This window comes from Sus scrofa, chromosome 11 (genome assembly GCF_000003025.6).
Source record: "Sus scrofa isolate TJ Tabasco breed Duroc chromosome 11, Sscrofa11.1, whole genome shotgun sequence".
Lineage (NCBI taxonomy): Eukaryota > Metazoa > Chordata > Mammalia > Artiodactyla > Suidae > Sus > Sus scrofa.
In genome coordinates, this window is record NC_010453.5 from 78,447,508 (window position 1) to 78,459,853 (window position 12,346).

The window sequence follows — 12,346 nt, forward strand, 5'->3', positions numbered from 1 at the left end:
CCTGCACCTGCCCTCACGCGGCGTGGACTGATCAGGTTTGTGACACAGAGCTGTGGATCTAGAAGGACGGGCCATTTCTGTCCAGGTCACAGCTTGTGTAGAACAATCAGAGCATTGTCCCCGCCCGGGTGGAGGCGGGGAGTGATGGGCCCCGCCCGGCCCGCCCCCGCCCCGGGAGGCAGCGATGGTATCTGTTTTTCCAATCCGGCAAGAGATTCTTCCTGTTTCGCTCCTGGAGGTGGCTGGGCCGCTCAGCCCTGCTCCTGGCCCTGCGGGCGGTTCCCCTGTTTCCTGAGCTGTGGGAAGGGGTCCTGAGCCCCTCGGGCTGCCCTCCCTCCGTGTGGCCCCCGCGGGCCTCCCTGTGACTCTGTCCTCTTTCCGCCCCTGGTCCCTGAGGCCAGCACGGAGAGCGTTAGGGCACCTGTGGTGGGACTTTCTGCACAGTCACTGTGCAGCAGGAGACACCAGCCAAGAGTCAGCATAGAGAGCGGGCCTGGAGCACAGCCCTCTGTGACCCCCGACAGGCCACCCCGAAACGGCTGGGCTGTCCCTGCCTGACGGGGTCAGCAGATGCACTAAACTAGCTGGAGCGCAGGGCACGGAAGTGCAGGAAAATTCCTGTCCAGTGGTGTCCAGAGGGAAGGCGGCTGGGCGGCCCTGAGGGACGAGGGACTGGGGGTGCAGCCCTGGACAGTGATCAGGCACCAGAATCGGGTCGAAGTCACATCTGAGGGACACTGGAGAGAAGCGGCTACCCTGGCTAAGGTGCTGTGGTCCAGCTGGGCCCCGTCCTGGGCTCACGGCACTGCCGCAGTGGTGCCGGACTGCAGGGTGGCAGGTGGTTGGGTCTTTGTTGCTCTGGGGCTACGTTTGGCCCCTGATTTCACGTGTCCCATCTGGGGCTGCCCATGACTACGTGCACCTGGCAGAAACCAGTCCTTCCCACGAGAGGCGGTCAGACCTCCTGATTGCCTTGGCGCTAGAACCCACAGACCGGGGTCGGTCGGAGCCCGTATCCAGCGCACGTCCGCAGCCTCTGTGACCCCCACGTCACAGGAAGCACGTGTCTGAGGTGTGCGGGCTCAGGGCCAGCCAGGCGCCTCGGTCTGGAGCTCCTGGCCGCGGGCAGGCGGGGGAACCCAAGGTGCGGAGGGAGCGGCCGCAGCAGCCGTGAGCCTGCACCCTTCACCCAAGGGGCCATGTGACCCGGGCCACAGCCTGGTGGCTGCCCTCCTGGCACGTGCCATGACCACATGCCCACATCCCCTCATCTTTGGCTGGCTCTCAACTCTGGCCCAGAGGGCGCCTTGGGTTGAGGACGAGGAAGAGACGTCCTTCCAGGGTCCGAAGTACGTGGACAGGGCTGAGCGCCGGCGTGGGGGGCGCTCGTGGGGGTGGGCGGACCCACCTGCCTTCACAGGAGACTGTAGTCCAGGCTCCAGACCAAACCAGGGGCATTGGGGAAGCCTCAGGGTGGGTAACAGGGTCCAGAGGGAGGGACTGCGTGGGGCCTGGGATCGGGCGGGACCCATAGACCCCGAGCCGGGACCTGGGACCTGGGGGTGGGCAGGAGGGGGTGTCTTCCACGAGCACTAGTTTAAGACTCGAGTGGGCAGCCGCAGACCCGCTCGCTGGGTACAGGGAAGCGTGGTGCCCCCATGAGCTGACTGCTTCCCCGGGGCCCAGCTGCCCACGAGCCCTCGCCTGGTGGCCGCCCAGCCTCCCTTCGAGTCCCGGGGTTAGTGGCACGTGGCCCAAGGACAGGGCTCCAGCATGCCTTGCTGGGGTCACAGTGTTTTGTGGCTGGAGCTGGTGTGGAAGCCCGGGAGGGATGGGCAGTGGTGTCCAGCCAGGAGGGACCCCCGTGCTGGGTCAGCTCCTCAGGGCCTCCCGTCACCCCAAAAAGCTGCTTCTTGTCCTGTGACCACAGGTTGACCTTGGGGGCAGGGATGGTGTGGTCAGCTGAGAAGAGCCGAGTGGACGGGGTGCAGGACCCAAGAAATAGGGCGGAGCCTCAGGGGCGGGGGGGAAGGGGACGGTGACAGAACATGGAGGGGAGGGGGAGGAGACAGAGAGGACGGGGAGGATTTGGCAAGGGGACAGGGAGGGGACGGTGACAGAATATGGGACGGGGAGGGGACAGTGACAGAACATGGGACGGGGAGGGGACGGTGAGGACAGGCAGGGGCTGGTGGCCAGCAGGCATGAGGAGGACCGCTGTGTCCAGCTTCCCTGCCGCCCGAGGTTTGCTGAGCAGGGACACCTGTCTCACTGTTGCCATGACGATGAAAGAGGGCCAGGTGGGGAGGGAGGCCTCAGCAAACAAGGCGCACCTGTGCGTCAGGGCCAGCCCCTCCCACTTTGTCGCCTGTGGTTGTGGCTGGAGAGCTTGGCGCCTTGGTCCTGCTCTCTGCATGGCCGGGGGTCTGGAGCCTACTAGAAGGTTCTACAGGTATTTCTCTAGGGTTCGAGGGAATGCAGTTTCGCCTGCAAGGAGCCTGTCGGATGCCTTGGCCAGCGCCTCTCGCCTCCCTGACAACGAGGGCCTGTTGCCGGGTCCTGCGCTTGTCCAGGACCAGCTGGGGAAGGCAGGTGCAGCCAGGGTGCGGCCGGGCCCACCGTCTGGCTCGCACGGTGCTGATCACGCTGTGTCCTCAGCATCTTGTGACCTAGATGCACTTTCTCGGGTAAACACGCCCATCACAGCGGCGACTCTAGCTAAGGAAGCCCCTGCGGGTCACAGGGACCCTGGACCTCCCTGTGCGCCAGCTCCTGGGGGCAGAGGCCTGCCCTCCTCTTGGGCAAACAGCCTTCAGGCCAGAAGCCGTTTCTTTCTTTCTGTTTTGGACGGAAGCATAGTTGGTTTCCGGTGCTGCGTTCGTTTCCGCCGCGGAGCAGAGCGCACATTCCCGTCCACGTTCTCTTCCAGGGAGGCTCATCCCAGGGTGTTGACTCCAGCTCCCTGTGCTGGACGCAGGACCTTGTCCTTTATCCGTCCCACGTAAACCAGGTTGCCTTTGCTGATCCCAAGCTCCCAGTCCGTCCCTCTGCCACCCTCACCCCTGGAACCAAGGCTGTTCGCCACATCTGAGTCTGTTTCCGTTTCATAGGTAAGTTCAGTTGTGTCATTCAAAAAAAATTTTTATGGCCACACCCGAGGCACATGGAAGTTCCCGAGACCGGGATTGAATACGAGCTGCAGCTGCAGCCACATCAGACCCTTTAACCCACTGCGGCTGAACAGGGATCAAACCCGCACCTCCATAGCAACCCGAGCGTCTGTAGTTAGATTCCTAACCCACTGCACTGCAGTGGGAACTCCTGTGTCATATTTAAATTTCACGTATAAGTGATGTCATGTGGTATTTGTTCTCTATCAGACTCACTTCACTTAGTACGAGATTCTCTGGTTCCATCCATGTTGCGGCAAATGGCATTATTTTGTTCTTTTTTATGGCTGAGTAGTATTCCATTGTGTGTATATGTACCACAGCTACCTAATCCAGTCCTCTGTTGATGGACATCTGGGTTGTTTCCTTGTCTTGACTGTTGTGAGTAGTGCTGCAGTGAACCCAGGGCTGCAGGCATCTTTCTCCAACTATAGTTTTCTCCGGATGGAGGCCCAGGAATGGGACTACGTTCCCACCAGCAGTGTAGGATGGTCCCTTCAGAGGCCCTTTCTTCACTCACCGGCCACCCCTGCAAGGCCCGTGTCTGCCTGGGCCCATGGTCGGCAGCTCCCAGGTTCCTGCAGGACCGCCAGGACCACGTCCTCCCTTCCCTGCTGTCTCTCCTGCTGCGGCTTCTTGCTCCTTCTTGCACTGGTTGCGTGCGTGCCTGTACTGCTGGGTGAGGCCGTATAAAATTACCCTTTCTGAAGGTCAAAAGGTTTGAACATCTGCAGAATCACCTGACCTGACACCTCGAGGACGCTGAAGCGAATACATCCTGGCCCAGCCCTGGCTCCATACTTGGGGCACGGGGCCTGGGCGAGCTTGGGGGCCTGAGCTGGCTCCACGGTGCATCTGCCGAGGGGAGGTGTGACGAGGTCTGGGACTTGGCCCGTTTTCGAGGCAAGTGACCAACTGACCATCAGCTGATCAGGGCTGATGTTACAAACCCCTCACCCCTTGCAGCGAGCTGCCCACCAGCCTAAGAGCCCCGTGTTGGGTGTGTCTGGGCTCCACTCTGGGCTCCGGCTCAGCTGCCCCAGTGCCGTGTGTCCGGCAGGCTCTCCAGGGCACTGGCTACAGAGCCGTCCCCAGAGCAGCCGTCAGCCCCGCGACTTCGGGGAATGTGTGTGCGCCCTTCGTCCCCTTGCTTTTCGAACCCCCCGCCCCGTGCGTGGCCCACTCTCCAGAGCACAGCACCGGGTGGACGTGAAAACCAGGGATCGGAACGCATGGTCCTGAAACTGTCAGCGCAGTGAGAAAACCCCGGTGGGCTGCGAGGGGGAGGCAGCCCCGGTCTGGGGTGGAGGCTGTGGCCCAGGGCCACGTGGGGAACCAGTGGGTACGCAGGCATGGGAGCAGAGACCCCAGGCCCTAGAGAGCCGCCCAGGTGGACCTGTGGCCCTTCCTGCCCCAGCCTGAGTTGCTGTGGGCACGTCCCCTGGGCAGGTGGCCAGGAGCGCCAGGCAAATGTGGCAGCCCCTCCAGACTCGGGATGTGAGCGAGCTTCCCCGGCAGAGACCCGCCGTGCCGTCCCCTGCGCCAGCAGGTGGCCCTGGCTCAGTCTCAGCGGCCATGTGGCTGCTGTCGCCTCCTGAGAACAGAGCCTGCATGTGGTGTGACTGCCCGAGAGACACGCGGTCTTGGCCTCAGAGAGACTGCGGCGGCACAGACACGGGGCATGGAAAGAGGGGGGCAGGGGGCGGCTTCCGTGCCCTCCCTCTGCCGCGTCCTTGGTGAAAACCACGCACTCCTGGTGAAAGCGAGTCGGGTCCCTGAACGATCCCCTCTTGGGCTGTTGGTCACTCCCTCAGCAGGCGTCCACCAGCAAGGTAGAGGCACGAGGTGTCCCTGGAGCTCCTGGGGCAGGAGGGCCAGCCTTGGCCGTGTGGCCTGTGGGTCCAAGAGGTCGGACCACAGCCGCCCCGAGGGTGACTCTGGAGGCTGTGCTCAGGACGGGATCTGCCCGTGCTGTGAGCGTCAGGCGTGAGCACCCGATCTGCCCGGTGTTCCCGGGGTGACGGCACAAGGGCTGTGCCTGTGGGATTCGTGTGCTCACGTCAGTGGGAGGCCGCAGAGGAGCCAGGGAGACGCAGGAACCGTCCAGCAAAGACTGGGTCAGACCCAGAGCTGCGCGACAGACCACGGGCGTGTGGATGCGGTGCGTCAGCCGCCACAGGGACCCGAGCCCCCGGCCTGAGCCGCAAGCGCCACAGCCTCCACTCGGGTTCGCGGCCGGGGCCCAGGCTGGGTGCGAGCACGTCCACGACGTGTTCCCGGGATGGAGAGGACAGGCCGTGTTCGCGGCCGCCCAGCCAGCCCTGGCCCAGCCCACGGTCGGCTCCTGGCTGGACCCGCCCCTCGGGTCCTTCCCGGGAGAGCAGCCTGGCGTCCTCTCCTCGGAGTCCCCCCAGAACCAAACCCTGCATTTTAATGAGGTCCCCCGGGACCCCCTCGCCCGTGGCCACGCCCCCTTGTCACATTTTCCTTGTTCTTGCCCCCCGGGGGCGGCGCTCCGAGGTCTGGCTGTCAAGGACCTGCCGGCACCCAGCACGGCGCACGCAGCCCCGCGGGAAGGGCCTCCGGGCAGCGCCGCCGGGTCCAGGCAGCCGTGCGCCCTCCCCGCCCTCCGCCGCCGGCTTAGTGGAGACGCGCTGCGCGGGGCCCGCGGGGGCTGGGAGGGCGGCCGCGGGAGGGAGCGACGCCGCGGGAGCCCCGCCACCCCGTCCCGCGGTGAACCGGCCGCGGCTGCGGCCTCGGGGCGAAGCCGAGGCCCCGGGGAGAGCGGGGAGCGCGGCCCTCGCGCTCTGGGCGGGCGGCGCAGACATGGGGCCCGGCCGCCTCCCTTTGTGCGCCCAGCACCGGCGTTCCGGGAGGCAGGTCGCCGCCTCCTGACGCGGCCGCGGGCGACAGCATGACCTTAAGCCTCCTCTCCCTGCTGGCGCGGGACCTCTCAGCGCTGTGGCTGCTTCTGAAGACCCGCACAGGTGCGCCAGCCGGCGGGGGATGGTGCTCGAGGGGGAGGGGACCTTGGGGGGACAGGGGACCTGGGCTGCGGGCTGGGCGCGAAAGGAAGCCTCCCGGGTGGGCATGCGGGCGTCTCCCCTTCCTTGCCTGTCCTGTCCTCGCTCCCATCCCTGTCCTCCTCCCTGGAGCTCAGTCCCCAGCTCACCCAGGGCCGCTCCTTTGTTCTAGAGAGGGACATGGGGGCGGGGGGGGGGGGGGGCGGTGCTGTGCCCAGCGGAGCGGGGGGTGGGGGTGCCCTGGGCGCCCGTGGACGCAGGGCTGGGCAGACGGGGTGCCTGGCTCCGTGGGCCTCCCCTGGGTGGCCTCCCCTACCTGCCCGGCTGGGGGAGGGTCAGGGGTCTGAGAACAAAGACGGGCCCAGGAGGGACGCCTGGTCTCCCTCCCGAGTCCCTGTAGGAGGCTGGGAGTCATCGTCCTAGTACGTTTTTCCAGTAGGTGCTTCTGCCAAGGATTGATGAATAATTCATTAAATAAGCGTTTTGTAAATTTTAATGAATCAGCCGCACCTTAGCTTTTGGTGTGTGAAGTTTCTGATTTTGTAACAAGGAGACTGTTGTGTGGGGGGGGTGCGTGTGTGGGGGGGGGGTGCGTGTACACATGCGTGTGGGGTGCATTTACATGTGTGTGCGTGGTATGTGTGCATGGGGGATACGTGTGTGTGTGTGTATGGGGGTGCGAATGTGTGCGCACGTGGGGGGGTGCGTATGCGTGTGTGTGAGCATGCGTGGGGGGGTTCATGTGAGGCGTGCGTGGGCATGTGTGCACGTGGGGGTGTGTGCGCGCATGTGTGTGTAGGGTGAGTGGTGAGACCCTGGCGCTGGGAGCGCCCAGGCATCCAGGTTGGAGCCTCTGTGGCTCGCGTCTACACCCGGACGTGAGCTCTTGTGTGTTTGCTTTGTGATGGAGGGAGCACCTTGGCGACTGGACTGGAAGGTCCCTAAGTGGACTCCGGATTCGGGGGCTGCCCTGGCATCTGCTGGGGTCCCTCCTGCTGCCGCCGCGTGGTCTTACTGTGTGCGACCCTCCCTGTGGCCTTGCGGTCACTGCAGACGCTGCTCCTCACCAGCTCCGGCTCTTTGCACTTTCCTGTAAAAATCCCAGGTGTTCCTCCCTTTTAAGATGAATGAGCTCTCGGATAAATGGGCTTGGAGGGCTTCTTCCCTCACCACCCCCCACCCCGCCACCCCCGGTCGCTAGAATCAACCTGCTGTTTTCCTGCCAAAAAAAGCATTTGTCCAGTTTCCCAGAGTTGTTTACCCTGTGATGTAAACTCCTTCGGAGAAGCTGTGGAACACCTGCCGAGGGGGCCCGTTACCTGCTGTGCTGACCTTCATTAGCGCCTGCTGTTTACAAACAAGGTCACTCCTCAGGCTGCTTTGGGAGGAGGCGGGAGGCTGGCGCTGCTGAGCTGGAAGCTGGGCCTCAGCAGACCGCTCTGCAGATGAGGGCAGCGTGGCGAGCCCAGGCTCCATCCCCCTCAGAGGCTGAGCCTCTCTCCCAGGCCGCGGCGTCAGGGCCTTCTGTCCTGTCACTCGTGAGATCAGTGAGGGACGTGCTGTATTCGATGCGACGCTGCCAGCCAGACCCCTAGCCCCTCTCGGCCGCTCCCCTCCTTTCTCCCGCCCTGTCTCCGTCTCTCTCTGTGTCTCTCTCTGTCTCTGTCTCTGTCTCTCTGCTCTTCTCCGTCTCCCGTGTTGTTGGTCCCTGAAGGGCCTGAGCCTGTTAGGGAGCCTCCTGGGTGAGGCCCATGAGCTGACCCCGGGTGTCATTGTGTCTGGGGACATGTTTGGGAAAAGGTTAATGTGGTTCCATGGTTGGTCTTAGATTCATGGAGTTGCCGGTGCTAGAAAGTGGGGTTCAAGTGCACGTCTCCCGTCGGCAGGGGGTCGGAGGGCTCCTGGGATCCCTGGGGAGCTTGGTGGGTGTTGGGGCCGCGCTGCCTCCCTCGTGGCCTGTCTTGTGGGCCGCGACCGAGGGCAGATCTGGAGGTGCCCTGCGCGGCCCTGCCCACCTTCTGCCCTCAGAGGAAGAGTGGCCGAAGGAGGTGGAAGCCCCTGAGCCTTCCCAGAGGCATTGTTTTCCTGCTGTGGATGAGTGCTTATTTTAAAAAAAAGCTATCAAAAATCTCCTTTTTTCCAAACAGCAGTGTGTATCTCTGGGGTGTGTGTGTCTCTGTGTGTGCTGTGTGGTGTGTGTGCAGCGTGTCCAAAACGTGTCAGCCACACCTGCTACTTTGAAGGCAGTGGAGGTGCAGAGGCCCAGAAGGCCGCGAGGCTGCTGGGTGCGCCAGCTCCCACGACCCCAGCCCCATTCCAGCTCAGCCGGCCCAGGGCAGGGGCACGGGGGCCCGCGGGCCGCGTGGCTCCGCCCGCCGCGGTGTCACCTCCGGGGCTTCGTGGGCGATGACCTGCCCTGTGCGGGCGACCCGGTCCGGGCAGGGAGAAGGTCACGAGGAGGAGCCGCGCGGACGGTGAGGGTTCCCAGATACCCCGCGCGGGGACTCCACGCGGCCCCCACCCCGATGCAGCGGCTTGGAGGCTTCAGCCACGACCCCCCACCCCCTGGTCCCCCCCCCCAGCTTGTTTCCTGGCCCACACGTGGCGTCTGGGGCTCTGGGTCCTGTCACCCGACACTTGGAGACGGACTTCGGAGACCTTGTCGCCACATCTGGGTTTCCGAGCGCACACGGCGCGCACGCAGCCCCACGGCCGGGGCAGCAGCGGGTCCTCCGCTGAGTGAAACAGGAACGTGGGCCTGGCATGGGAATTTCGGCCGAGGAGGTCCCTGCAGTCCCTTGGCCTCTGCCCCGGGTTGACTCGTCGTCTCGCATGGGTGATGCCTGCGGCCGGGAGGACCCCGCCTGCAGGGGGTCCGTGAGGAGAGCGGGCGAGAGACCCCGGGCGGCCAGGCGGGAATTAGCAACGCACGGGGCGGCCGACCCCGCCCGGAGCACCGGGCCACAGGCACAGAGGAGGCCCTGCCCATGCAGGCCATCCCTTCAGGTGCTCCACGGTCCCAAGGCCCCTTGTCGAGGGGCCCCCCAGGCCCCAGCTGCAGGCCCCCGTGCCATCCCAGCACGGGGCCCCAATCCCAGCTCCACCCAGGGCAGCCCGGCTCTGCGAAGGGAGGGGCAAGTGGTGCGGCACCCGCTCCCCCCCAGCACTCTCTGGTCCACAGCTCAGGTGAGACCCTGGGCTGGGCCCTGCGGACCCGAGCCGCTTGGAGAGGCCCCAGTCAGGTCACGCGGGGCTGCGCTGGCAGCTGTGCCTGCTGTGTGCCCAGCGGGGTGGCCATGTGGCCCGGCCGCCCTGCCTGCTCTCAAAGCTGAGGGGCAGGGAGGGGACCCGCCACACGTCCAGGCGAGGCCTCTGTGTGTTGATTCTACACAAGCCTCGCCCAGGCCCCCAGGAGCTTCACCCCCACGCAGCCTGAGCTGCAGACACACGGGTGTGGGCTGTGGCCTCGAAGGATGCAGGTCTGCGGTCTGCCCGTGGGAGGCTCTTGGGCCTCGTCTGCACAGATGGTGCCCACAGCTGTCCCACGGGGCTTCCTGGGCTCCGCCCAGGGTCCCCCCTTGCACCCACGCAGGGGAGACCCCTTGGTTCCTGCTGGGTCTCGCGGGATGTGGGAGCCGAACCCTTGGTGGGGATGCTGCGTCTTTTCCTAAGGAGCCTTTTATTTTAAAATACGTGAGGATTCGCTGTCCGAGATTAGGAAATCGGGGAGAACATGAGTGAACTGAGTTAACTATGTGTTGCATGTGCTGTGAAAGGTTCGTGCTAAGCCAGTGGCAGAAAACCCGTTCAGGACGCCCAGAAGGGGCTGTGGGGAGGATTCAGCCCCAGGCAGGCCAGGTCTCCAGCCGCCTGAGCGGCTGACCCCCGGGGCGCCGTCGACGCTGAACAGCCGCAGAGTCGTCTCTCCCGCCCCGCGGAGGACTCTGGGAGCCGACCGGTCCCACCCTCGGGGTCATCTCTCCGTCCCTCTGCACACGCGCTGCTCTGGTTTGGAGGGTCCTGCGCGGGGCGCCGGGGGTGGGGTCCTGCCCCCGTGAGCTGGTGCAGCCACCCCTCCTCCCGCCGTGGGCTTGAAGGGCATCACTGCTGTATTTTGATGGAAGATAAACAAAAGCCTGGGGTGTGGACGTGCAACCGTGTGTAAACGCGGAAGGGAATTAGCTCGTAATAGCCTCAGCAGCCTCGCCGCCCGGGCCTCTCAGCGGCCCACCCTCCTCACGCTCCCGCCTCCCCTCAGCGAGATCCAGGGTCACTGGCAAGACAGGGACCTGCCTCCAAACCCAGGCTCCAGGCTCCCGCGGGTGCAGTGGGGCTCCCTGACTGGACCTCCGCCACCTGGACACACGTTCTGGGGTCCCAGGCGCTCTGGCCCAGTCCCCGCGTGCGTTCCCCGCCTAAGGCTGCAGGAGCAAGGGTCCAGGCCAGAGGCCCTTCCCATGGACGCGAGGGCTAGACACTACCTGCTCTGCACACAGAGTCCTCCTGGAACAAAGCAGATCCTCCGTCCGTTTGCGAGAGGGAAGAAGTCTGCTAGGGAGTCTGACTCTGCGTCCGGGCGAGAAGGTGCAAAGATGAAGGAGCCCCTGGGTCCCAGACAAGGCAGGGTCCAGGGGACGGCGTCAGCATAGGCTCCTGCAGGTGGGGTTCCTGCCCCTCTGTCCCCGTAGAACTGAGCTGGGCCCCAGGACGGCTGAGACACCGTGAGCCCAGCAAGGGGTAGTTCCCACTGGCCCCCGAGCGGGTGCAGCGTCTGTCCCCTGCAATGCTCAGACAGAGTGGCCTTTCCAGATGGGCTCCCGTGCCAGGGGACAGGGTTGGCTGGCAGGCCCCCAGCCCCCACCCCTGCAGGGGGGCAGAAGGGAAGTGCTGGCCTCTGCCCTGTACCCTCTGACCCTCAGGGTAATTGCCTGGAGACTCCGCAGAGTCTGGCGACAGGAGCCTGGAACTGGTGGTTATCTGTGCGGCATTGTGCTCGCACAGAGCTGGCCTTTGCTGACCCTCGTGCTGAGCTGGCGGGCAGGGCGACCCCGCTTCCTGGCCAGACCTCTGATGGACGGGCGGCCGGATGCGTACACGGGGCAGGCTGGGCACCCCCCTTCCTGCTAGGCCAGCGGTCGCCTGCAGCTTGAACGCACGATTTAACGCAGGGCCTCAGGGCCTCGGTGGGAATGAAGAAGTGCGTGGAAGGGACGCCAGCGTGCCTGCCGTCCGCGGGAGGGTCACATGGCCAGCGGCACACGTCCCCACCTGCGTGCAGGCTGGAAACAGCCCTGGGAGGGGCGGCCAGTGAGCGTTTGGGATAACTGAGTTTGGGACAGTCCATGGGCACAATGCACACCCCGCATGAAGGAGCCCTGCTTTTGAACCTTAACTGGGGAGTTTGAGCTCAGGCACGATATTAGATTGGTTTTGCTCCCAGCAAGTCCACAGGGTCAGCAGCCTACACCCACGGGGCCTGTGGCAGGCGGAGTTCTGGGAGCAGCCTGTGTGCAAGTCCACCCACTTTGCCGAATTCGGCAGACTCTAAATGAAGCTCTGGGGAGGCATCTGAGCTTCGATGGCTCAGCCCAAGCTTCGAGCTCCTTCCCTGGGCTCAGGCAGCCGTGGGGGCCACGGGCGGTGAGGGCTGCAGGATGCTGGGGCCCCGCCAGGCTCGAAGCCGGGAGAGGCCTTCAGAAGAGCAGACATGTCTGCTGGGAGCTGAGTGAACCTGGACCAGCAGGCGGAGATGGGGAAAGTCACCGAGGGGACAGCCTGGGCAGAGGCCGAGAGGCTGGCAGGACCTCAGCCCATCGGGAACTCGAGGAATGTGGGGGCAGCCCGTGGCTGGAGAGGATGGTGGCGGCGGCGGGGGGTGGGGGTGAGGCCACAGCGCCTCCCTGGAACCAAGTTCACGTGGACAGTGGCCAAGCCAAGGGACGGTGACCCTGTCACAGAACGTGCAGGGTGGTCAGTGGAAGCAGCTCTGCCCTCGCACACGCAGACTCACCCTCTGCCATCCACAAGCTGGACATGGAGCAGAGGCCAGGCCATGGCAGCAAGGCAGCAAGGTCAGGACGCACGGGGTGGGCTGGCAGAGGAGCCACCCTGAAGACCCTGTTTCTGGTCGATGACTCCAGGCTGTGCCCTCCC

At 64.8% G+C, this 12,346-nt stretch overlaps 1 protein-coding gene across 26 annotated transcripts in view; it reads left to right on the forward strand.

Moving 5' to 3' along the window:
* Window positions 1–12,346, forward strand: part of MCF2L (MCF.2 cell line derived transforming sequence like) — a 97,971-nt gene that overhangs the window by 39,983 nt on the left and 45,642 nt on the right. For 3 of the 26 annotated variants that reach the window (XM_021065958.1, XM_021065968.1, XM_021065970.1), the window contains exon 1: window positions 5,991–6,157. The exons of 22 other annotated variants lie outside the window; for them this stretch is intronic. In XM_021065958.1, the coding sequence (XP_020921617.1) occupies window positions 6,085–6,157 (73 nt within the window). In that variant the 5' untranslated portion in view covers window positions 5,991–6,084. Of the gene's footprint in view, window positions 1–3,086; window positions 3,111–5,990; window positions 6,158–12,346 lie in introns of those variants that run through there. One more of the 26 variants, XM_021065964.1, reaches the window with a different exon arrangement.